This window comes from Phoca vitulina, unplaced genomic scaffold (genome assembly GCF_004348235.1).
Source record: "Phoca vitulina isolate PV1807 unplaced genomic scaffold, GSC_HSeal_1.0 scaffold2, whole genome shotgun sequence".
NCBI lineage: Eukaryota > Metazoa > Chordata > Mammalia > Carnivora > Phocidae > Phoca > Phoca vitulina.
Window position 1 is genome coordinate 15,503,816 of NW_022589705.1, and position 26,485 is coordinate 15,530,300.

At 34.3% G+C, this 26,485-nt stretch overlaps 2 protein-coding genes across 3 annotated transcripts in view; both read right to left on the reverse strand.

The window, feature by feature from the left end:
* AMY2B (amylase alpha 2B) overlaps positions 1-3,286 on the reverse strand; it is a 52,304-nt gene extending 49,018 nt beyond the window's left edge. The window contains exon 1 of the mRNA XM_032422432.1: positions 3,214-3,286. The gene's annotated coding sequence lies outside the window, so the exon portion shown is untranslated. The remainder of the gene's footprint in view (positions 1-3,213) is intronic.
* RNPC3 (RNA binding region (RNP1, RRM) containing 3) overlaps positions 1-26,485 on the reverse strand; it is a 61,947-nt gene that overhangs the window by 26,577 nt on the left and 8,885 nt on the right. Inside the window, exons 5-17 of one of the 2 annotated variants that reach the window (XR_004301568.1) lie at positions 26,219-26,330; positions 25,077-25,145; positions 23,390-23,532; positions 19,789-19,914; positions 18,609-18,760; positions 15,617-15,778; positions 14,468-14,562; positions 14,321-14,379; positions 12,295-12,427; positions 11,312-11,383; positions 9,583-10,289; positions 8,739-8,813; positions 3,214-3,342 (exon numbers count right to left, since the gene is read on the reverse strand). Coding sequence is in view for 1 of the 2 variants with exons in the window: in XM_032422409.1 (XP_032278300.1) it covers positions 11,324-11,383; positions 12,295-12,427; positions 14,321-14,379; positions 14,468-14,562; positions 15,617-15,778; positions 18,609-18,760; positions 19,789-19,914; positions 23,390-23,532; positions 25,077-25,145; positions 26,219-26,330 (1,111 nt within the window). In the remaining variant the exon portion in view is untranslated. Of the gene's footprint in view, positions 1-3,213; positions 3,343-8,733; positions 8,814-9,582; positions 10,290-11,311; positions 11,384-12,294; positions 12,428-14,320; positions 14,380-14,467; positions 14,563-15,616; positions 15,779-18,608; positions 18,761-19,788; positions 19,915-23,389; positions 23,533-25,076; positions 25,146-26,218; positions 26,331-26,485 lie in introns of those variants that run through there. The other variant, XM_032422409.1, reaches the window with a different exon arrangement.

Consider the following 26,485-nt stretch of genomic DNA (forward strand, 5'->3'; position numbering starts at 1 on the left):
CGATGTTTATAGCAGCAATGTCCACAATAGCCAAACTGTGGAAAGAGCCAAGATGTCCATCAACAGATGAATGGATAAAGAAGATGTGGTATATATATACAATGGAATATTATGCAGCCATCAAAAGGAATGAGATCTTGCCACTTGCAACGACGTGGATGGAACTGGAGGGTATTATGCTGAGCGAAATAAGTCAAACAGAGAAAGACATGTATCATATGACCTCACTGATATGAGGAATTCTTAATCTCAGGAAAGAAACTGAGGGTTGCTGGAGTGGGGGGTGGGGTGGGAGGGATGGGGTGACTGGGTGATGGACACTGGGGAGGGTATGTGTTCTGGTAAGCGCTGTGAATTGTGCAAGACTGTTGAATCTCAGATCTGTACCTCTGAAACAAATAATGCAATAGATGTTAAGAAAGAAAAAAAGAAGAAGAATGTAGCAGGAGGGGAAGAATGAAGGGGGGGAAATCGGAGGGGGAGAAGAACCATGAGAGACGATGGACTCTGAAAAACAAACTGAGGGTTCTAGAGGGGAGGGGGTTGGGAGGATGGGTTAGCCTGGTGATGGGTATTGAGGAGGGCACATTCTGCATGGAGCACTGGGTGTTATGCACAAACAATGAATCATGGAACACTATATCTAAAACTGATGATGTAATGTATGGGGATTAACATAACAATAAAAAAATTAAAAAAAAAATTTCTTGTGTAAATACCCCTTTTCTCATTGTCAGTTGGTGCAGTTTTTAATGGATATAACCCCTTTTAATCACAGATGTTCTAAAGTGTTGTTTGATCCCCTAGCTTTACCCCAAGGCATTAAAGCTTATGCTTGTTGGGTGCAGGGTCTCCCTTTCCCAGTATTTTTTTTTTTCTCCAAATTTACTGAGTTTGAGCTGTTTATTTTAGATTCCCTACTGGCCTTTACATGAATGTTATACCTCTACAACAGTTTGCTTTCTGATGGATACATAGTAGCTTAAGTTCTTGGAGTGAGAACAGTATTCCTCCTGAGGATCATCAGTTAAGTACCTAACACATGTGGCTGGCTCTCATCTCTCCTAAACAATCATACTAAGGTCAATATTTTTGTTTTATATGTAATAATAAGTTACAGATCTAACAAAGTATCTTATTAACTTACAACAAAATTAAAAAAAACCTCCTCCATTACTCATAATGGGAAGTGTTCTCTTCTTACAGAGTGGTTAAGATCAAATTGCTACAAGCACTCAGTACAGTGCCTTTTGAATTTTAGGTTCTTAATAAATATTTCCCCTTACTTCTTTTAAAAGCCTTGATATCGGGGTGCCTGGGTGGCTCAGTCATTCAGCATCTGCCTTCGGCTCAGGTCATGATCCCAGGGTCCTGGGATCGAGCCCCACATCGGGCTCTCTGCTCCACAGGAAGCCTGCTTCTCCCTCTCCCACTCCGCCTGCTTGTGTTCCCTCTCTTGCTGTGTCTCTCTCTGTCAAATAAATAAAATCTTTAAAAAATAAATAAATAAAAGCCTTGGTATCCTTGATACTGTTTTTAATAGAATCTCATTTGCATAGCAAATACTTTCCAAGATCCTGAATGCTACTGCCTTTTGTTTGATTTACCTAATCAGGATTATGCTGATTCTATTCATGTTACTAATAGTAGGAGGCAGAGCCATGCTAGGTTGGGATGAAGAGTACTTGCATTATTCTGAGTGACTCCTTAAATCTTACACCATATTTGCCTCACTTGCCTCATACTATTCCCAGCCCTTGTATAAGGCATAAGTGGAAAATCACCATGTGGAATTATGAGTTTTATATATTATATACACTGTAGTAAAACATTTGTTTTTGGCTGTGTAGTACCTACTTTCTCTCTTGATTTCATAGCTCTATGCTTTTCCTTTGGAGAACAAGGCTTTTAAACTCTCACTTCATGTGGTTTATATGAAACTTCACTCCTTCTATCTTAAGGGTGACATATATGACCCATACTTAGTCTGTAAGAGTGCCAAATCCCTCCAACAAAAGGAAAAAGTACTTATTTCAAGTTTATTTCATTTAAAGTAACTAAAAAATTCCATGATACGCTAGCTGTTAGGGCTTTTGCTACAGGTTTAAATTACTAGTACTTCTCCAGGATGAATTTTCTTTTTTTAAATCTAACTGAAAATGAACTATCATCACAATTATCAGGATAATGGTTAGCAGCTCCAGGCACAGCTCTGTCTAGTTTAAAAAAAAAAAAAAAAAACTGTAAAAGAACTGGAAATGCTTCTAATTGGACCTATTTGGGTCATATGCTCAATTAATGAAATAGAGTGGAATGGTTGTGCATTATCCACAAACAGGTTAATTCCTAGACACCAACGTTCTTATACTTTGGTCAAAGTCTCATGGTGCAGTTGTGGCAAGGAAGTGTGGAGGCCTAGGACAGGCAGTCCCAAATGTGCCACTCTGGCATACTGATTATTAAGAATGCTCTTCCCCTTCCCACCGTGTCTCCAGAAAGCAGGAAATAAATCTCCCATGTGAAAGGCACTCTCCCTGAGATATCCTTATCACCAGATAGGGAATTCAGAGACAAGAAAGTTGTATAAACAAGCCTTGTTACTTTTAGTAATTTACAACCACCGCCCAAATTCTGTTTAGAATCCTTTACTATTTAAAGCTTCAAAAGGTTAAGTTTTCTTTATTTTGTCAGTTCCTTGCTGATTAATGTCTCTCTGTGTTGGAGTAGGCAGTTAGGTTCTAACAAAATACCTGGAGGCCAGCAAGGAGGAAGTTATGGCTAGCTCTTGGGAAAATCAGAGGCCTGTGCTGGCAGCATTCCACAAGAAACCTGATCAAACCAGACAGGCCCCAGATGATGGATGCCATGACAGGAAATCCTGACCAAATTAGGAAGAAAAAGTACAAAACCCTGCTTCCTGCCCCAAGTAATACATATTCTACCCTCTAGTTAACAACTGTCAATAAAAGATAGAAACCCAACCTTCAGGGCACATAGCTCGTAGCTCGCTCACTCTCGAGCTCACTTGCTCTCCTATCTCTAGAGTGTACTTTTCACTTTATTTATTTAACATATAATGTATTATTTTTTTCAGGGGCACAGGTCTGTGATTCATCAGTCTTACACAATTCACAGTGCTCACCATAGCACATAACCCTCCCCAATGTCCATCACTTTTCACTTTATATAAACTTTCCCACTTATGTCACTTACCCACTCTGTTAACAGAGTGTCTCCTTGAATCTTTTCTCAAGACAAGACAGAGAACTTTCGGTGACTCCTTCAGGATGGGCTGAGTTGAAAACCCAGGGCCCAGGGTCTCTGCAGTTCACGTGGCAACATCTGCTTAAAATGTATAAAAGCATAGAACTTGGACATTTCTTTGAGACTCAATGCTACTATTAGGCCTCTATGTACATGTAATTCTAATTTGTTTTTTCCTACTATTAATCTGTCTCATGTCAATTTAATTCTTACACCAGTAAGAAGAATCTTGAAGGAAATTTTTTCCTCCCCAACAATTGGCTAGTTGGCAGGATAAACTTCAACTGGCTAAATATTGTTCACCCTGGGATTGCTGTAGCTGAGAAACTCTGGGACATCTGATAAACAGCTAGCAAAAGTAAGATTTCTTACCATGTCAGCCTCCTGGAATCTGTCTGCAAGATCTGGTGGAACAAGAGTGGTTAGAGTCCTTTTTCTTTCTAAATTTAGCATTAGCAGGAAAAAGTATTTTTGGAAATACTCCATGGGCTCAGCATCTCTGATAAATTCGATAGAGTACTCTTGGTTTTATTAATCCATTTCCTCCCCAGAGATGGTCACTATTTTTGTCTTTTGTGTTGTTATAAAAGGGAATTCCTATAGGGAAATACCAGCATAGGCCCTTATAAGCCTGCTGTTCAAACTAACATTATAGACTGTTGAGTTCACAGTTCTTATCAGATGGGCATATGTTTCGACAAACTTTGCTGTGGGTCCCACACGTAAAATCTGGATAAGGTTTTTCCTTTTGTCTTGAGAACTTGATTTTCTTTGGTCTCCACCATGCAGACAATGCACTTACTGGGGTACACCCTGGTAGCCAAGTAAGAGTGGGGTTCTGAGACATAAAGTTGCTAGCAGCACTCTCTGTCTAGCCATGACAGCCCTCAAAAAGTAAGTCATAAGAGGTCCCAGTCCATAAGGGACTTTTGTGCTCTTAACCTTTGTTGCTTGTTAGTGCTAAAATGTCCCATTCCAGTATACTGCACCTGCCTGGTGTCACAGATTAGTAGTCTGTTAACTGGAGGCAATTCAGGTTTTTGTGGGTGATCAAAGACACTGTTTTCACTAAAGCATCCTTACTGCCTGTGTAAAAAAGGCATTTGCTTTCTCAGACTATTTCTGGGAGTAAACTTGTGGATCATGGGGACTATATCATCTATGCCCTCTCCAAGGATGCCTCTTGCACCCATGGTCTAAGCCTAGAAATTGCCCCTGGGTCTTTCCAAAAAAAAAGGCTTCTTGGTTTGAGTTACTATTAAAATTAGTAAGAGCGTACTCATCAATGGTCAGACATGAAATCTTTTAAATTGGCTACATTTCAAAGGAAAAAAAAATCCTTATACAGAGCTCTCAATTGTCTTATTAGTATACTTACTAGGGGTAGGGACTTAGGGACTCCCTTAACAAGGTGAAAGAACAGAAGTTAGACTTAAGACAAAAATTGATGTCCACATCCAAGGTAAATTCCCATTCTTAAAAACCAGCTCCATCTGCCTGTTTTAACTTACCCTTCCTTATAAGATTTACATAGAGCACTCCAGCCTAAACTCCAGAGTCAATGTATATACATTACTCATATAAATGCTAAAACCCATGAGGTGAATTTAACAGAAGCACTGAAGACAAGTGATAGGGCTCACTTTGCTATTTCTTTTTTTTTTTTTTTTTTTTAATTTTATTATGTCACTTGGCTATTTCTTACAACTCCTACTTTCTAAAGCTCTACAATCAGGCTCTGCCAGCTTTAGGCATTCTTATGCCATGTCCTTTGCAGATATACCCTGGATTCGCACCTCCCCCCACCCCCCCAAACCCAGGAGGGAAAAAATTTCATGTCCCTTGGATAGCAACAAATCTTGTAACTCATAAAGCCCAATTTTACCTCCACTTTCAGAAGATCCCACCAAATTTAAAGAGAAATTGGAAAGATTCACATCCTCCCCACTAAAAAAGAAAGAGATGACCATAATTTTTCCTGGCCCTCCTACAAATGAAGAGCAGAAGACTGATATTCAGGGGCTAATAGAAGCTAAGATTGAATTGTGAAGAAAGAAGGCTTTAGTTAACATGATTTATACAGACTTCTTTTTTTTTTTTTTACAAAGATATAAACCTGATTCCCACTTTAGGTGGAAATCTCCCTGATCTAAGGAGTCAAGTTTAGTTAAAAAGGCTGATCAATCTCTTGATATTCAGGCTGTAATTCAGTTTTTTCTGGGAATTAGCAACAACTTTGCCTGGCAAATCTCTACAAAACCAGAAATGCAACTCTAGAAGCAACCCCCGCCATCTCTACCAATCCTAAAACCTCACCTATTCCTCTCAAAATGCTTATAGGTACTATAAAAAATCAGGATACTGAAACAGAATTGTCCTGTACTTAAGAAAAGGAAGGTAAATTCTAAATAGCAATTACCCTATAATTCTTAGGAAAAAAAAAAAAAAACCTTACATTCTTTGTCCCTTATAGTTATAAATCTTGTATCTCTGAAGTGTACACACAGCCCACAATTGCCTGAGTAAAGGAAAAAAAGAAGGAAGTAGATATTTTTTAAAAATACAAACTGCAAAAGGGTTCTCTTGCCCCTTTCTCCTCAAATATTAGTAATGGTAAGTTTTCTGCATCTGTCAGTATGTGTCTATTGTGGATATATGGCATTTTCCAGTTAGAATTGCCCAAATGATTTTGTAGAAGAGCTCTATTTGATTGGCTTAAAGAAAATTAAGCACTTATATAAGTTTTGCATTCATAAAAATTCTCAAAAATAAAAAAGAAACACAATCCAAATGAATTTCAAGTTCACGTGAACTGGGAAAATATTCAGTATTAAAGCTAACTTAAGGTTGTTAAGAAATTATGAATTACGTCTCATGTCAATTTAATTCTTAGACCAGCTAGAAGAACCTTGAATAATCGAGGCAATTTTTCCTCACTCAGAAGCAATAGAAGTGTGGGTCATTACATTAGCAAGATAATTGAAGTCTTGTCGAAGTTTTGTCTAAGACATCAAAATCTTTATGTCACCTGGAATTGGTGTGAGTTGAGAACCACCACAACCACTACTATAAGAGCTAATACTTATTGAGAACTTGACTACACACACACACACACACACATACACACCCACCCCAGACTTGTTTTAAGTATTTTATATTCATCAAATCATCTTCACAACAACCCTACCATAAGTATTGATTATCTCTATGGAAACTGACAGAACCTGCCCAAGGCGATAAAGCAATTATACCTCAGAAACAAGATTTGGTGTCAGAATCTACACCTATAAAACCACTGTAATACAATAGTTTTCAGTAAATTAGGCTGAATTTCCTGTCACTGTAGAAAGAGTTTTATAAACTGATTTTTTTTAAATATTGCTTTTTCCATATCTAACAGAATTGTATGTTCTAAGAGATAATTTTACCTAGATCTTGGCTCACTATTCCTGTCATAATTCTTAATAATTTCAAAATCCACTTAGATGATCCTTTTCATACTCAAGTTTCTCAATTTCTTTAATTCATCTCTTTCCATGACCCTGTTTTCACTTAACTACCATGTTCACATCCTAGAACTTATAGACACTAATTACTGTATTCTCTCTGCCTTTGTCAATTTGTCATGTTATTCTCTTATTTGGACCGCTCAAATTTCTACTTCCTACCTCTAGTAAATAACTCCAACATTTCTTCAGTCATACTGCAATCTATATATAATTGATCATACCATTTTTCCATTGTTTCTCAACCTTCATTTTCTCACTTTGCTCTTTACCCAGATCTCTGTCTTTTCTTTATAATCATTCCCTTGAGTATATCAACACCTTTTCCTTCCTCCCACTTTGTTGTATTCATCTAGGAAAATTCCAACTTTGATTAAATTCAACTCTTGTCTACTCAGTGATGGCACCGAGGCTAAACATCATTGGAGGAAAACACAAAATCATTTGACTAGTCTCACTTAAATTAACAGACTTCAACTGACCACTTTAAGTACTGTCTAGCCATCCTTCTAAGAATCTATTCACTCTGCCACTTTCCTAAGTGTCTATTTTACACCTTCTTTTCTTTCCTCAATCCAATACTCTTTCCCTCTGTGACCTTGCTTCCTATTTCACGGAAAAAATATCATACAACTTTTACATGCTCCTCCTATATATCCAGCAAACTACAAATATCTAGGCCTACACAATCCATCCTTTCTCCCTGCTATCAATGAGCCATTTACACGCCCATCTTTAAAACTAACTCTTCTATCTGCATACCATATCTGTAGCTCCAACAATATCCCTCTCCTTCGTGCATCATATTTGTTTTTTCCTCTGCTGGGTTAGTCCTACTGGATTAGTCCATACAAACCTGCTATATCTTCAATCTTTACAAAACAAAACAAAATCAAAACCCTCTTGATACTATACCCCCCTGCATTAACAGCCCATTTCTCTATCCCCCCGAGAGCAAGACTCTCTAACATGGTTGTCTTCAATTCTCACTATATTAAATTCCTCTCTACCATTCTCTTTAATACATCCTCTCATTTCTTCCATTCATCAGATCAGTTTGTCAAGGAGAGATCTGTCAAGAACAGATCTGATATATTTCACCACCCCTTCCTACCTGAGATATTTTCTTTGTTTGGTTTGTACCTATTCTTTATATACCTGACATCTAAAAATGAGCATGTTCTGGGGTTCACTTCTCCATACTTCTAATTCCTATCTTTAAAATCCCCATTTTCATTATTTCACAATGCTAGGAGACAAAAGCTGTGATTCACAAAAGCATTCCAACAAAGACCAAGTCTCTGGGCATTGATTCTGGCGAAGTTATTATTATATACTCACAGGACAGTACTAATAAGAACAAATTAAATATAGCAAAGTTTTCTTATTAACACATAGCTGAAGCTAATTTCACTAAGATAACACAATACTTTTGTATGGGAAACATTTACACCCTTATGTGATAATCTGATCAATTTGGGGGCACCAAAATAAAAGACTACATTAGGGCAAGAATACAAATTTCCTAAAGTGGGGAAAATCTCCCACTACTAAAAAAACCTAAAATAAACAACAACAACAAAAAACAAAAGTCATAGCCAGATAAACAAAACCACTCCTAAAATAATTACAAGAAATAAGAAATAATATTACTATAAAAAAGTATGTTTAACTGCATTGGTATCCAGGTAAGAATGAAAAGAAGGGCAGAGGGCAGTATCTGTAATCATAAAAGAAAATTTCTATTTAGTATTGTAAAATTACCTTCAAAATTTTATGTAATTATCAAATTACACTTTCCAAGTGTATTAAACAAGATAAAAAAATTAAGAACATTATTTTATTGGAAAGAAAATAATTTATTATATATGAGGAAGATGATTAAAATACATGTAATATATCTCCAATAAACTGATTTAAATGCATATAGATTTAATTTTTAAATATACTTTAAAAGCTGTTACGCACAGTTCCATAGTCCAGGTGTCAATTTCTTCTCCTTAAAGTTGGAAAGCAGTTGGAAGACATGGAATCAGAAGGAACCTAAAACACCATAAGAGTTCATTAAAAATAATTATGATTATAAAACAGCTCATTAGCTTTTAGTTATTTTAAAACACATTCATATTTAGAAAATTAGTGAATCATGTCAGTACAAATTTTTAATTGTCTAAATAAACAGCTTATATAGAAACTGTGATTTATAACATTAAACATTTTAACTGTCTCTACAAAAAACAGCAACTTCAATATCTAATTTTTTGTACTCTTGAATGATAATAATTATTAACAGAATTTTGAATTGTTTTCCTAGTACTAGCAAGAGCAGGATTTGCAAGACATGCAGAGGCTCCAATTCTTGATTTTCCTACTTACAGAAGGTTGAATGGCTAGGTTGGTATAAGCACCTAACCATTTTAATCTAACAAATTAATATCCAAACTGGTCAGCCCTTGAACTACTAAAGATACCTTTCCAAATTAGATTCTTGGTCCCATTCCCAGAAATTCTGATTTATTAGTTTTAGGAGAGAGTCCAGGAATCTTTAAATGTAAAAATCCTTCCTCAGTGGTTCTCAACCTTGGTCACACATTAGGAGGTTTGAAAAATTCCAGTATCTGTGCTGTGCGCCAGTCCAATTAAATCAAAATGGGGAGAAACCCGGACATCAGTACATTTTAGACTTTTTTTTTCATCAGATTTTTTTAAGTTTCCCAGGTGATTCCAAAATGTGGCCAAGATTAAGAACCACTGTTTTAGGTAATTCTGGTCATCAACCAGTCTGGAAACCACTGTTACTACATATACCTACCAGATTGTTTCTTTTCACTTAAGGTGCTACCCTGAGTCAACATTATGTCTTCTTCCCTCTGTTCCTCTTTTCTCATTCCTTTTGTTTAGAGAAAGAAAGAGGAAAAAAAAAATACTTCTACTTGCTATCTATCTCAAAGGAAGTATCAATAATAAAACCTCAGATATGAAGTCTGCTACTCTTGGAATTTACAAAGAAATTCAGTTATTTTAATTTTCAATATATATACTTTTTTAAAAGAAAAAAAATCCTTTCCCCAAATTTTACAATACGTTATATAGAACACCTAAACCAGATACATCATAAAACAGAAAGCATATGTTATTGAATTAGGTTTAGGAAATACATAAATATAAGAAACAAGACTAAATCCTGTGTTGAAGCAGATGCATACATTCTCCAAGTAAATAAGTTGACCTGATTCACTAACTTTCCCTAGAAAAATTACATAACCTCAAGAACAGCATAGAAAATTCAGCAACAGATCTAAAAAACACGTAAGTGATTTGTCCAATCAACATTGGTAATTTTAGAAATACCTCATTTGAATAAATTAGAAAAAAAACTATTGCTTAATCCGAATCAATGGGTAGGGGAGGGACAAAACATTTCTAGGAGAAACAGAAAACACTGCCCCAAAAAGGATACAACAAGAAAGGATACACTTTGTATGACAGTAATACAGCAGTATTTACGCAGGAATGCTTCTAAAGAAGAACAGCAGAATGCAGTTTAATTTTTTTTCTCAGTTCTCACATTAGATTTATAAATAAATGATTTTTTTAAACACACACTGAAAATTGTTCATTTTTAACCATTCCACTAAGGTATTTGTAAGAATTCTGACTACATCAGTATAGATACTTCACAAAATTCAAATATTCAAGGCATTTCACAAAAGGAATAAACATTAAACAAAATTTTCCCTTAGTTATATGATTTTTTCAGCTTAACACCAGTAAAGCTGACTGAGTTAACTTCATGTTCTTCCAAATATAAAGGCAGAAAGCTTTAAAATAGAACACAAAGAATATATTTCCACTCAGGTTTCTTAAATCAATAGAACACAAACTTTGAAGTTTAAAATGGTTAATTCTATCATTTTTATTCATTAAATTACTTAAGTATGCATTAAAATTACTTGTTTGAAAGGCAAAAGATTTCATTCCACAAAAAATATGTAAATACTTCTGTGACATGTGCAATCAGTAATGCAAATTCTTAGGCCCCATTAAGAGTGACCAACTGGTCTTGGCTTGGTGGACACTTTCCCGGTCTCAGCACAGGAATACTGGCATGGTAGACTATACAAGGCTCCTACTCCAGGCCTACTGAATCAGAAACTCTGGATGAGGGTGAAGGAAGCCTAGCTGTTTTATCAGCCCTTCAGGTGACTGTAATACATGTTGAAGTTTAGGAACCACTGCTTTCCTATAGGTTGAAAAGTTTTAAGACAAAGACATATTCCCCTCATAAATTCATTCTCCAAACTTAATTTTACATACACTTGGGCTTTATTCTGTAGTTAAATTTTGAAATTTATTGGGAATTAACTGCATAGACAATGACACACACAGAGTGATAGAGACATGGATGGATAGATGGATCAACTGATCAATTATCCTTAAAAAACCTTAGGAGATACCTGAATTATCACTCTAGAAGGCTTTTATACTTCATTTTATCTCAAGAAAGTCTTGTTCTTTTAATATGTTATATCCATACTTACCTTCATTAATTTTTAACACTTCCTTTTTCCTTCTTTAGAATCTTGTTTTGGTCTAGCAGATCGAGCAAACTGCTAATATTTAAAAATTAAGGTTTCTTTCACAAACAGGACAGTAGTCTTCTCTAAATAATTACTAAGAACTTCCTAATGTAGGGCAGGAGTACAGTTTTTAAAATGTATCTCTTGTACTTGTCTTCCTACTCTCAGCTATTTGTCAAATATTTTTTTTATTTTTGAGTGCCTCCTACCTGCTGCCCATGATTTGCAGAAGTAAAAAATTTACCTTTTCTTTATAATTATTTTTTTACATCTGGACCTTCACTCCATCTATCCCACTGATTTCTAGTTTGCAAACTGCATTAACTACTAAAAGCAGAACGTTTAATCAATATTTCGGTTGTTAAAATTTTCAAATAGAAATATGAATTGTAATATCTATAATAAAACATAAAAGAGTAAAACTACAATGAATCATTTTTTTAATGACTCCAAGTGTATTTGTAGATACTGTAGTGTTTTAGGCTTAGCCTAAAAATGTACTTCTGATCTGTATAAATGAAATGTTTAGACATGGCTAAATTATAATAACCTCATGCTACTGAGGTTCCTTTATTTTCCAATAAAAATCTAACTACCCATATGACTCAGCTAAGTATGTTTATAACTGAGTAAGCTAGAATACCAGTTGTTGAGATTTCTAAAGGATAACTTAAAAATTAGTTTCAAGGGGTGCCTGGGTGGCTCAGTAAGTTAAGTGCCTGCCTTTGGCTCAGGTCATGATCCCAGGGTCCTGGAATCAAGCCCTGCATCGGGCTCCCTGCTCAGCAGAGAGCCTGCTTCTCCCTCTCACTTTGCCCCCACCCCCGTTCTGTTTGTGCTCTATCTCAAATAAATAAATAAAATCTTAAAAAAAAAAAATTAGTTTCAAGTATACCCTTCTACTGAAAAACACACTGTCTTTGGAATGGATTATTTAAGGATACAACCACCATAGGTTTTCCAAAAAGAACATATCCATTAGCTTCCTTTAAGGCTTTTGCTGCTGCTTTTTCATTTGGAAGTCCAATGAAAGCTTGTCCTTTCATGCGACCTTCTTTCATCAAACGTATATCAAACCTAGGAGTCAAGGAAGAAAAAGTGGTTTTGATTTGAAGAATATCAAACAATTTTGATCACGGGAATAGAAATGTGTTGAACATTTAAAATGTTTGCCATTTCAGAGTAAAAATGACTATACTGTCTGATTAGAACATTACTCGGACTTTCTAAAATTATGTTTTGTATACTGTTCTAAAATTGATTCAAAGTAAGTTTGATAATGAATTTATATATATCCTTCTAAAGCTCTGTTAAGTGTATTTATGTAATTTAAAAATTATAATACTAGGAACGCTAAAAACAAACTTAAATTTTTATTTCCTATCTCTATGTTTAAAAAATTTCATACAGCCAACTCAATACTATCTATTCAAGTGACAAAAAAACAACTATATAACCAAGAATAGAAAGGCTCAGAGGAACCACAGAAAAGTGACACAGAACTTCAGAGTAGGAAATGACCTTATTGATCAAGTCAAAATCATCATTTTACAGGTGACATCTACAGAGAATGCATGACTTCTTCAAAGTCATAAAGACAGCTAAAATTAGAGTAGAAACACAAACCAGATTTTTTATTCCAAGTGTAATGTTCTATTATTCCATAACATGTTCATTTTTCAACATTTTTGGGAAAACGATATTCAAAAATCAGAAAAACCAGACCATAATTTACAACTAAAGTACTTCCTACAACTGCAATAGTCTATACAGAGCATTAAAAAATGCAGTGACTTTTTAAATTCACACAATTACTCCCACGAAAAGCAATTATTAATTTATCATTTTGATGTATATAGCTTTTTCCATATAGAATTATTTTCCCCCTCAAATTTTAGTTATAGCAACACTAAAAATAGAGGAATGTATACAAATATTTATGTACATGAAACATTTCATACAAATATATTTTTTTCTGTTTCTTATAATCATGATTCAAAGGTAGCAATAAGAAAAAGAACTAGTATTTTGCATGCGTAGCAAAAGAAACTTTTGGTATACTGGTAAGAAAAGATATCTGCCACTAATGAGTATAAATAGGCCAGATAAGAATCAAAAGATTAAAATAAAACTTAGTTCCAGTTATCCTCCATATTACCTCCACTCAAAGTCTTATCTCTTTACCTTTTCTACTTTTCCCTACTTCTAACTTATATGGCCGAGGGTCTTACATACTTTGGAGCTAACTAATTATGGCATTTTAAAGAATGAAATTCTAACTCGAAACATTAGCTTTTATATCATTTACAAATCCTATCCCCCTTTTGCTCTCATAAAATTGGGAGCCTTGCTTAATGCAGACTAATTAAAAGAAGGGAAGCTACTGCCAAGGTTAAGAATCTGAAAAATTTTGCTGGACTGCTACATATACTCCTGAATGAGTCATTAATGCAGTTGTTTTCAAAGTGTAGTCTTTGGACCAGTAGCTTTGGCATCATCCATGAGCTTTTTAGAAATACAAATTCATAGGCCCTACCTCAACCTCGATGGACCCAGGAAACGCTTTTACTAAGCTCTTCAGGTGATTCTTATGCAGGTTAAAGTTTGAGAATCCCTGCTTTAGGACTGGGGATTAAGGCTGGAATTTATGCTGTTTGTATATTGGAACTCAGTCATAAAATATTAGTGTGTGTATTGTTTAGGCCTGCTTACATGCTACAAAGATAGAACTGAGTAGCTCCAACAGACACTGTATGGCCTGTAATAAAATAAAAATATAAAATGTTTCTATCTGCCCATTTATGAAGAATTCTGCTGACTACTGCTTTAGACATCTAAAAATTAGGCAACATAAGAGCATTTCTTCCTATAATTTTTATCTCTATAGGGAAAGTGCTGGGATTAAAAAAAAAAGGCTAATTTGTAACAGATAAAAACAAAACATAATTTGAGAATATGACTCCCACTTACATTATCCGTTGTGTTTCTGAGGAAAAGTCAACATATCTCCCAAAAATAAATTTAAGGTCCTAGAATTTTAATAAGAAAAAGACAAGTAAGAAGGTTCAGGGAAAAAAAAGGTAAAACAATAAAGTCAATTTACAAATTTCTATTTACCTTTTCTTGAACATGTTTAGCTAAATTCTTTACATAAATTCTACAGTTTGGTTCACCAGGTTCGTAACTTCTGAAAACTGAAAGTGTTTCCATCTCTTATTAAAAGCAAAACAAAAGGAGGACATACATTAGGATATTTTCATTACTTTTCTCAAAGAAAAACTATAAAAACATTCAAATACAAGTGTTAAATAGACAGAACAAGCATTATGAAAATGTCAAAACCATAACCATTAATAGCAATGTTATTAATAAAAATACTCATTAAAAATCTGAATTGATAATATGAAAATAAGCTTAAAAATTTCAGGCCATCTAAAATAACTAAAACTTGTCCAATAAAATATCTACTACTGAAGCTCCTTTATGATAAAGTTACCTTATTAAAAAAAGATTGAAGCAAATAAATAGGTTATCAATCACTTTTGTCATTGTCTTGCTTTAAGTCAATTTCCCAAACCACCAGGCACCAACACAGTCAGATGTAAGAATGAATTACTCAAACCTAATCAAGTAATTCATACAAACTGTGGCTTCTACCACTACTCCTAGTATCAATAATCAGTTCCTGACAACAGATGTTCTATGCAAAAATGCTAGTTGGAAGTTTATTTCCCATTATTATGGGAAATATTGTAACATGCTACATGTAATCTAAAACCCCTAAATAATTTCCTAAAATGTACTAAAAGCAGGAAAAATTCTTTAGAAGAAAACTATCATGTTAGGATATAAAATCCTTAAACACAGACTTTTAATTACCAAATAACTGAAACTATTTTTTTTTTTTTTTAAACAACTGCTTTGCATGCATCTCAAACACAGAATTGTAATGATATATCCACTGTATTTGGAATACAAAACTCCAGACCATGGGCCCCTTAATTTTTTTTAAATGTTATATAAAAAGTTTTAGGAATGAAAACAAAAATATTTTTTCCAACCATAGATAGACTGAAAACACTGTATCGAGAGATACTTTCCTCCCTTCAAAATATGGGTATTAAAACCAAAAGCAGTGATTAAAAACATTAACTGGGAAGATGTTTTGATATATATCCTTTAATTAAGGTAAAGAACATGAAGACATTTGTTGTTTCTGACACATCAAAGACATAGAATAAGCACTGGTTTATTTCATGAAATTACCTTCTCTAGAAATTCTGCCTTTTTCCAACTCCCTTCTAGAAATACATTCTGATGGCATTTCATCACAGTCCTCTTTAATCTCTTCTGTGATGTTCAAATTAGGTTTAGGGAAGATTTTTCCAAATCCTACATTGGGTGCATCACCTCCAGGAGCAGGTAAATCTAAAAGTTAACATTAACATCAGCCATTAAAAATTCCTACCCTTCAAAACAGGTTTTGTTTTCCATTTTTAGTCTTTAAGATATCTTTTGGCACTAAAACTCTTAAGTGTTTTTCTCAATGCTTTAGAACAGGAGTAGGCAAACTTTTTCTGTAAAGGTTCAAATAGCAAATATTTTAGGCGTTGCAGGCCATATGGTTTCTGTCATGGCTATTAAACTCTGCCACTGTAACATGAGAACAGCCAGACAATAGCTAAACAGCCAAATGGTTGCTTGGTGGGTCTACTTACAGGGTCTGCAAAGTGGAAAGAAAATGAATTCATTTTCAACGTATTTAGTCTGAGGTGCCAGAGGGGCACCTCGAAAATATAAAATGTATTGGGCAAGATAGGCAGAATGTGTGTTGGGGGTGGTCAATAATAAGTGTTCTGTTTAACCTATCCACTTTGAACTATTAACAGTTATATGAAATAAATCTGTAGTTCATTAAATAAATTACATAATTATCAAAGGCATTCCGTAATGGAATGTGCTCATTCAAGATTATTCATACAGTGGGTTTGAAGACTTCATAGTGCTACACCAGAATATTATGAAACAGCCTTCAATCTTCAATCTTATCAAAGATGATTAAAAGATTAAGATCAGCATATATGCTGAAATCATAAGACAAATGGAAATTTGAGGATACCAAAAAGCTTCATTAAGCCTTTCCCCACCCTCCCACCAAAAAGAAGTCAATTCTACTCTTAGAACCTATAAGTGAAGAAAAACAAGTATTCACACTTAAGAAATTACTCAATTAGGAAAATTCAAAAACACCGCAAATTTTTAATTTCAGATAGCAACATAATGGATTTCATTTACAAAACATGAATTTTAGCTTCAGCAAAAATTAAACTGGCACAGTAAGGATAGGGTTAAATATTCACTAGAAAAATTCTAGTCATACTACCAAAAAACAAGCAAAAAACTAAAAAGCTATGAAAATGATGCAAAGAATATGCTAAACTTAGAATTATAAAAAGTTTCTTTATAATGTTGAAAAACTGTTGTACAAACAGATCTCCTGTGGCCTGAAAGTATCAGTAAGAGAAAAACTTAAGACTACTTCTCCTGTTACTTCAACGTTACTAATTGACACTGATGTAGAATGGGAGGACTGTCATCCTCTCATACTGGTCTACACCCTTGAGTAAATTAAGCTTAAAAAAGTAAAAATTTGTGTCTGGGTGACTAACATGAAGTAAGAGAGAAAAATATACAAAAAGAAAAATATAAGTAATTGAAACAAAAAAGCTATCTGTGCCCTACCTACTGTTCACTTATTCAACAAACAATAGCAGCTAATTTTTAGACATTTGCACCATGCCAAGCATTTTATTTTACTTGGATCATCTTGTTTGTTTCTCACAGCCAATATTTATCATCTGCTCTTCTGTGATAGGCACTGTGCTCTGGGGCAGGGGTTCTGCACATGCTGCCTCTCTGGTGGAGACTATGATCCAATGGCTGACCCAAGCCCACCCCTAATGCCAGCAGGGCCAGGACAAGAGTACAAACGGAAGCCTCATACCATACACGGAAATATTGTAAAGTTACAAATCAAGTTTAACTGTTAAATATGTTCTATTCTCCTTAATAATAATAATAATAATAATAAAAGCAACTATCTGAAAAGGCAATGCCTTCTCACTAATCTTGGAAAAGACAGGAATTAAAATCAGTTTTTCCACTTACTACATTTGCAAAACTTACTGGAACTCTGATCGCATATTCACACAAATGCTCAAAGATACATGTGCAAAATATATGTTCCAGTAGTTTCTCAGATAGTAAAAAAACAGGAACAACCTCAACTTCTATCAACAGAGCATGATTAAAGATTCATATAACTGTACTATGTAGTATTATGCAGCCATAAAAAAAATAAGGTATGTATTTTTATGTTGATACAGTAAGCTACTCCCACTAGACTTTAAACTCCTAAAGATCAGAGACCACATCTAGCTTGTCCTTTAGTGCCTAGCATAGAGCCTGCTAGGCTGTATGCTTTCAGTAAGTCAATACTAAGTCAATGGCAAACACTACATAAAACATGATGCCCATTTAAAACAAGAGGAGAAAATGTGTTTACACGTGTATAGGATAAGGTCTGGAAGAATAGCTATATTCCTAATTATTAACAATGGTAGTGAGATAGGGGACAGTGGGGTTTGAGGTGCTAAATTTTTTAAATTTTTACTTTATATGCTCCTGTTTTGATTACCTTTTCTATAAGTTTGTATTATTTATGAAATTAAAATTAAGGAACAAAGGAATGCCATTATAAATAGTATCAAATTAATGCCTACAATAAACAGAATATCTGTAATTTTAATAAATTGTCTTTTAAACTTAAGAACAGTATCTTAGTAATTAATCTTCCATGTCTTTTGGATAAAAAAATATTTACATAAAATCTACAATACACGTAATAGTCACACTGCTTGTTTCCTAATCAGTAATTCAAATATACTAATAAAACCACAGAACATCACAACTAACAAACAATGAAAAAATAAGTCAGTAGAACTGTTCTTTGTATTTTTCGTGTAAACATCAGCAAAAACAAGACTCAATTTCACCCTAAAGTTAATTACTAGCAAAAGGCAACAGTAATGGTTTCATCATTAAGCATTAATTTTAGTTATATGAAAAAGTTCAAAATGGATAATATTCCATGACATTAAGGAAGGTTAACTGCATATTTTAAACATTTAATTCTAACACAAAAAGCAGAATGAGAAGAATTTTTACACAGCATATTAGAGAACTAGAATGTGCTTACCATAATTTTGTTCTTCACGATTTTGTTCTTTTTCTAGATCTTTCTTAAATGCAGATGGCATGTCAGTAGATATATGAAATTCAATTTTCTTATTACCTACAGGTTGTGGTTGGTCAAATACATCTGAAGGTAACAGCACTGGATGTAAACTGCTGTTTATAAATAGTGACAGTATTACTTGGCAATTGCAAATAAAATCCTAAGTAAAACATTATTCCCATTTACCTTAAATTTAACACTGACAAAGCGCTCACAATACCATAAGCATTGCACAAAATAACTTACATTTAATACTTCAATAAACCCTAACAAATTTGCTAATATGGATACTATTAAATTACTAGTTAAATAAGGAGACTGAGATTAAGGAATATCACTCATTAAATGACAGAGACAGTACTTGGGGACTACTAATTCCAAACTTAAAGATATTTACCAATATGCAAAGACATTCATTCTATTTTTAACATAAGCATTTTTATGTTCTGTATTCTACATACATAAATAAAGCTATGCTGTCCAACAGAATTGCCACTAGCCACATGTGTCCTAATGAGCACGTGAAATATTGCTGCCCAAATTAAAATATAAATATATAAAATACACAACACACTATGACAACTTTGTATTAATTATATGCTGAAATAATATTTTGGATATAATGGGTTAAATAAAATATATTATCAAAATTAATTTCATCAGCTTTTTAATCCTTTCATGTGGCTACTGGAAAACTGAATTTGGTTCATGTTATTTATCTTTAATTGTTCAGTGCTGCGATAGAGATTAAAAGCATGTGATGTGGTATCAAGACATACATAGGTGAGAACCATACATCGGTGAGAAACATACATCATATTTACACTTAATGTGAAATTAAAAAAAAACAACACAGATTAAGACTTATTCCTTCAAAATGGAAAAAAGATTTCTAACAAACTCCTTTCTCAACTTTTGAAGTTACTTACAAGTTCAAGGGAAATTTACATTGTAGAATAGCTAAATGAAATTAAAATTGCAATTAATGTTAATTTTATGTGATTAATATATTAAAATATATAGAATCCCATGGCAAACAGGCAGGTAAAATGTCTACTGTAATTGTTTATAAATGACATGGTTTAAGCAAGTAGACAAAGTACACAGAAAACCCTTATTTCATAATCCAAAACAAAATTACCTATGTGGAGCAGATGAAGGTGTTTTCAACATATCCTTTATTTTTTGCTTTTTTCTCACATGGTGCTGCTTTGTTGTTTTTGGCCTTTTGGGCTGAAGATTTGCTAGTTCCATTAGTTTGGTCATTCTACATTACGAAAAGAGGAAGTAAAGAATTCTTCATGTACAAGCATGTAATATAAACTATAAATTATACATGTTATATTATAAATTATGATCTATATAGAAGTATAGTTTCTAAGCCATCAATTAAGATAATTTAAAATAAGCTCAAGTTCTAAATTTCCTTGGCCAACTTTCATCTTAAAGGAACTGAGAATTTATTTGAGAGAGAGAGAGAGAGAGAGTGTGTGTGTGTGTGTGTTTGTGTGTATGCACACGCACAAGCAGGAGGAGGGGCAGAGGGAGAGGGGGAGAGAGAATCTTAAGCAGCCTCCCTGCTGAGCATGGAGCCCAATTCAGGGCTATCTCTCAACCCTGAGATCATGCACGTCATGAGCAGAAATCAAGAGTCGGATGCTCAACTGACTGAGCCACCCAGGTGCCCCTCAATTTACCTTTTAAAGATATGTTTTATTACGAAAATTATTAGTTGTCCAAATAAAATGGCTGCACTTGATGCCAGAAAGTTGAACAGGATACAGTAATACAACCTATGTAACTTTATTCCTTTTTTTGACTAATATTCAAAAAGACCTTATAAATACAGTATAATTATTTTAATTCTTATTCTAATTAAAGAGTCTAAACTGAAGTTATTTTTATTTTAAAGCATTTTCAAAATCATTGCACATGAATCATTTTATGAACAAGATAACTTACTTGAGAACAAAGTTTTCAATACTATCTTTGAAGTGGCTTTTTATAAGAAACTATCAAGCTGTGATAATTGATATATTGTACCTAGTTTATCTTCATTATGAGTGTAATATTTCAAATAGATCCTGCCTAGGCATTTTTGTATCTTCCACAGAATCAGACACAGCGTTTCCAGAGCAGAAGCTCACAACCACTAGTCACAGCTCTACTTCTACAGTTACATTTGTGAAATTTGAAAGCAAAATAAACATGCACACAAATTGCAAGAAAGGAGAATGTGGTTAAAATAAGCTTTAAACCAAGGGAGGAAAAATGTAAACATATGAATGTGGTTAAAATAAGCTTTAAACCAAGTAAAGAAAAATGTAATAAACACATGCTATACATTTGTAAAGCCTCTTAACAATCAAGGTTTGCCCAAAATTTTATGAATAAATCCAGTTATACAAAACATGTTTCTATTCACAAATTGCTCACCCAAAATAGACTAAGCCTCTCAACAGTGCCAGGCATAAATTAGGTAATCAATTAATATTTGCTAAATAAATAGTATGGTTTTGTTTTTGTTTACATTTCCCAAAGATAGAAAAGCATGAAACATTGTTTTTTGCAAAGACTTTATTCTCATTACTCAAGATGAATTACTTGCAGAATTCCTCACTACATCCCTAAATAGAAACCAGAATGAAAAAAAAAAAAAAAAAAGGTTTTGGCTAGCCTGCATAAAGCATTCCTGAAATTACTACCACTATTTTATAAAGAAAGTAAAATGTACATAGGTTATGTAATGAACCCAACGCAACACTTTATACCATTCTTTATTTGGCAACAAGTTAGTTTATCAAGAACTGCCAGCCTTCCTAAATGTCTCTATTCAAGACACCCCATTTACCCCATTTTTGTAGTTTTGGCTCCACCTACATTTTTAACTTTCTCTAGAAAAAATGCATATTGAGAGAGTACTTAAGTTAACATTGACTCGATAATAGTCACATTGTTGTTGATTATTTGTAAATATTGCCTGGAGTCTCTACTTGGTTTTTGTTTTTGTTTTTTTTTTAAGGTTTTTATTTATTTTTTTGACAGTGAGACACAGCAAGAGAGGGAACACAAGCAGGGAGAGTGGGAGAGGAAAGAGCAGGCTTCCCACTGAGCAGGGAGCCAGATACAGGGCTCGATCCCAGGACTCTGGGATCATAACCTGAGCCGAAGGCAGATGCTTAACAACGGAGCCACCAGGCGCCCCTCTACTTGGGTTTTGACTCACGTAAACCCCTCCTGTATCTGACTTCTGTACACAGTTACCTAAGATTCTCATCATTTGGGGCACCTGGCTGGCTCAGTTGGAACGTGTGACTCTTCACCTTGGGGCTGTGAGTTCGAGCCCCATACTGGGTCTAACAATTACTTAAAATAAAAAACCTTAAAAAAATAAATAAATAAAATAAAAAATTCCCATCATATGCCATCATAGTGGTCTTCTAGGCTAGAGGTTGGCAAATTACCGCCCTGGGACCAAATTCAGCCAGCTGCCTCTTCCCGTAATCAGAAAGTTTTGCTGGAATACAGCCACATCCACTCCTTTAAGTATTATCTGTAACTGCTTTCCTACTACAACAGAACTCTTAGCCCTATACAGAAAATGTTTGGCAATTCCTGTTCTAGGCTATGCTGTGGATTATATACCTGAACATTAACCATTTACTGCTTTTCACCAGAATCTTTAAATAAAATGTATGTAGGTTGTCAAGAACAACCAATTAAAAAAAAAAAAAAATTCATCTGCATTAGTTACTACAAATTGTTCTGTATAAAATCCCACAGAAATGCTCTAGAAATTTATTCTGAGGAGAATAAAATTCAGGGGAATAAGCTGAAAAAAATACGAATACAATCCATTCTTATTCTTGTTATTCGAGATAGTTAAAGTTTTATGAAGTCTCCACAAAGAATTAGTGAATAATGAATCAATGCCCCTCCGGGGAAGTCAGGATTGGGTTCCTGCAAGCCTATACTCTTAGCATTTCACCAACTGATCAATACACACCTTGTTTCATGTGTGTTTTTGTTTAAGGACACCTTATTTTATATATTGTTGATTCACTAACATTGAATTTACAGTCAACAGCACTATAATTCAACCCTGAACAAGGCTTATCTAACATGTTTTCTCCATTAGGAACATCACAACCTTCTTGATTTTGGAAACATTAGACAGCACCTCAACACTATGCTTGGGGACCAATTTAAACAGCAAAATCACCAACAAACATCATAAAAAATGTGAAAGGCTTGGTATTAAATAGACCACAAAAAGGATACTTGTTTACAGTATTGGAGATGAAGTAAGAAGACAGCATGTCACCCTGTTCTACCTCATCTAGGAATGTGCACGTCAAGCAACTCAAATTTTCCACCATTCTGTGCATGCCCACATTGGCAAAAGACCATACAAGCACTATAAGTATTGATTTGGGGATTACAAATAAATTTTAGCATGTGGGGATATTCTCAAATACATAATCCACAAATAACAAGGATCAATTGCACTTCATAATACTATAATCATTGATCTAAAGAATTACTCACAATCCAAAAACTTTTCCTTAGGTCTCAGATCTTAATCTATACCTATTATATATGCTTGAGGGGTTGGGGAGTTGGGGACAAATTTTAATGACCCCAAATTATGAAGAATTATAGGTAAAATTTAAGAAGAGCAAAAGAATCTGTCTCATATTCTGTTCTTTAAATCTAAACAAATATTATTTGATATTACAAACCTTTGTCGGTCTTCATCATCACTGCTTTCATATTCTGATTCTATACTTGATAATTCCTCATCCTCATCTGGCAAAGGAGGTTCCTCTGGTGGCTGAGGAGATGCAGGTGGAAGAGGTGCATGTAATGGCATATAATCTTCATACTAATTAAGAGAAAAACGGTAATCATATGGTAATCTATGATATTTTTAGAACAGAAAAAAACATTTTCATTCAGGTACGTTATTCTCATCTCTCTCCGTCATGATATTCTTTTACACATTCAACACATATTGAGGGAACACCTGCTACAGAAGACTGCTAGCTGATCACAAAACTTGTTTCTTCTTCCTTGGCACCTAGCTGGAGTAAATTTCCAAACCTCCTTTACAGTTGGATTTAATCATGTAACTGAGTTTTAGCCAACAGAATGCCAGCATAAAAAAAATCCACCCATAATCATCTCTTCCTTCTTGATCTGCAGGATGTATGGTAATGCCCTCATTGATCTGGGAATGCACATAGTGAAGACAAGTGAAATCTCTGAATGACCAGAATAGAACATGATTCTGCCCTACTTTTGGAATACACTTGACATGTACAAGAAATAACTTATGCTGGTTAAGTGACTAAGATTTGAGTTTTATGTTAATAGCAGTAAGCTTATCTTCAAAGATATTCCTGTAATGTGCCAGACATTGAAGTGCTGGGATTACAAAGGAAAATTATGAAGCTAATAGTATATACATTAGAAAAGCAGCCAATCTGCAATAGACAACAAAAAAGCAAATTTTCTATTTAAATGTTAGGACTCAAAATAATTTCTCATTGCTATTATCTAAACAAGTACTAAGTACTGTAACAAAATAGTAACTAGAATGATTCAATAGCAGACATAGACTAAGTTACAGATAGATTTGCACAGTAAATTTGAATAAACATTATTAGAAACCTTTCTTCTCTTCTGCAAATGAAGCTCTATATGCAATAACACCAGAACAATGGAAATTTTACATAATTTTGTTAAGTGCAATTATTTTATAAAATGGCAGAACATTCTGGGTCAAAGGATTGAACAACACCGGCAGAAATGAGGGCCTCTATTACCAAAAGCATCTCTTTCACGTTCTGGCTTCCTCCTACTCATAGTTCTCCACTTAACTCTTACTAGCATATTAACTTTATATTTGTCCCTTAATTTCAATGCACATTAGAAGTTAGTGGCGCAATATTTGTGAAGGTTAGCCTCAATAATCCCACCTCAGGAAGAGAAGTTGTGAATCTTCAAAATTCTTTTTTTTTTTTTTAAAGATTTATTTATTGAGACAGTCTGGGTGGCTCAGTTGGTTAAGCATTTGCCTTCGGCTCAGGTCATGATCCCAAGATCCTGGGATCGAGTCACGCATTGGGCTCCTTGTTCAGCGGGAAGCCTACGTCTCCTTCTGCCTGCCACTCCCCCTGCTTGTGCTCTCCCTATCTCTCTCTCTGACATATAAATAAATAAATAAAAGATTTATTTATTTATTTATTTATGGGGGACAGAGGGAGAGGGAGTCTTAAACAGACTGCACTGAGCACAGAGCCCAACGGATGGCTCGATCCCATGACCCTAAGATCACGACCCCAGCTGAAACCAAGAGTCAGATACTCAACCAACTGCACCACCCAGGTGCCCCATGAATCTTTAAAATTCTAAGATATTTCTTACCATGGGAGGTCGTGCAGTAATTGGTCCAAAAGGTGTGGGCAAATTCATTTTATTCATAAGATGAAGCACCTTAAAGCAGCAAAACATTGAAAATCACATAGTAAAATGATAATTCAACTCACATCTTGCATTTTATGTACTTTAAAACTTTGCAATAACGCTCCTGATTTAGTGCAAAGGCTGGCCACTTCTTGCTTTATCCCAGAATAGGGCTATTACCAGCCACTGATATATCTCAGATTACCCTTCCTAAAATGTATGTCAATTCTACAAATACTCATTATTCTCATTATTAAAAATACCATGTTCTTGCAATAAGTGCTACCAAAATGTTATATATTTCCCCAATTACTGCGGAATTATGAAACAAAAAGTACATTAAAGAAAATATCTATAATTTGTACTTAAAAGTATCGTACTACTGTCAATACTTTCAAGCATTTGCTGAGGGGTCCACTATGTTTTTTTTCCTTTCAGAAAGAATCTCCACATTAAAGGTATATGCTCAAGTAACAAAAATTACCAGAAGTTATATTTCCCAAATTATCTTATGCTTATTAGTATTAATATTAAACACATTAATAAGTTTAAGCCATAGTCTATAAAAACCTTCACTTGAATGTAGTAATATTTCATTACATTTTGCAATGGACTTAACCGCCACCCACATACATATACTAAATCCTAACCCTCAATGTGATGGTATCAGGAGGTAGGGTCTTTGGGAAGTAATTAGGTCATAAGGGTAGATGTCCATGAATGAGATTAGTGTTCCTTATAAAAGGGACCCCAGAGAGCTCTCTCTCCTTTTTTCGCTAGGTGAAGATACAAAGAGAAAATAGCCATTTGCAACCCAGGAGAGGGCCCCTACCAGAACTCAACCCTGCTGGCACCCTAATCTCGGAGTTCCAATCTCCAGCACTGTGAGAAATAATTTTCTGTTGTTTATAAGCCACCCAGTCTATGGTACTTAGTTACAGCAGCCCAAACTGAGAAGACACCTTTAAATAACTGTAATATCACTGCCTGTTAGAATTAGTCTGATTAATGCTATTACGAAAAGTATAAAAAGTAGCATGGAAAATAACTTATCAAGTTATTCAAGCATTTATTTTGGGAAAGTTAAGTTTCATTCTACTTACCTGTACATAGAACTTAGGCACACTTGCCAAAGCATTTACTATGTTTGCTAGGATTGTACTTGAAGGTGGTGGGTACATATACTTGAGGCATGAATTCAGAGGAAAGGTCAGCCTAAAAAATATATTTAAAATGCTTACCATCTTTTAGTAAGTTTCGTATCAATAATGCATTTTTAGGTAACCTGATGAAGTACATAATTGCTCAAATAATTCAGTACTTTTAGATTCACCTTGTTCCTTATAATCCCAAATAAGTACATTTAAGAA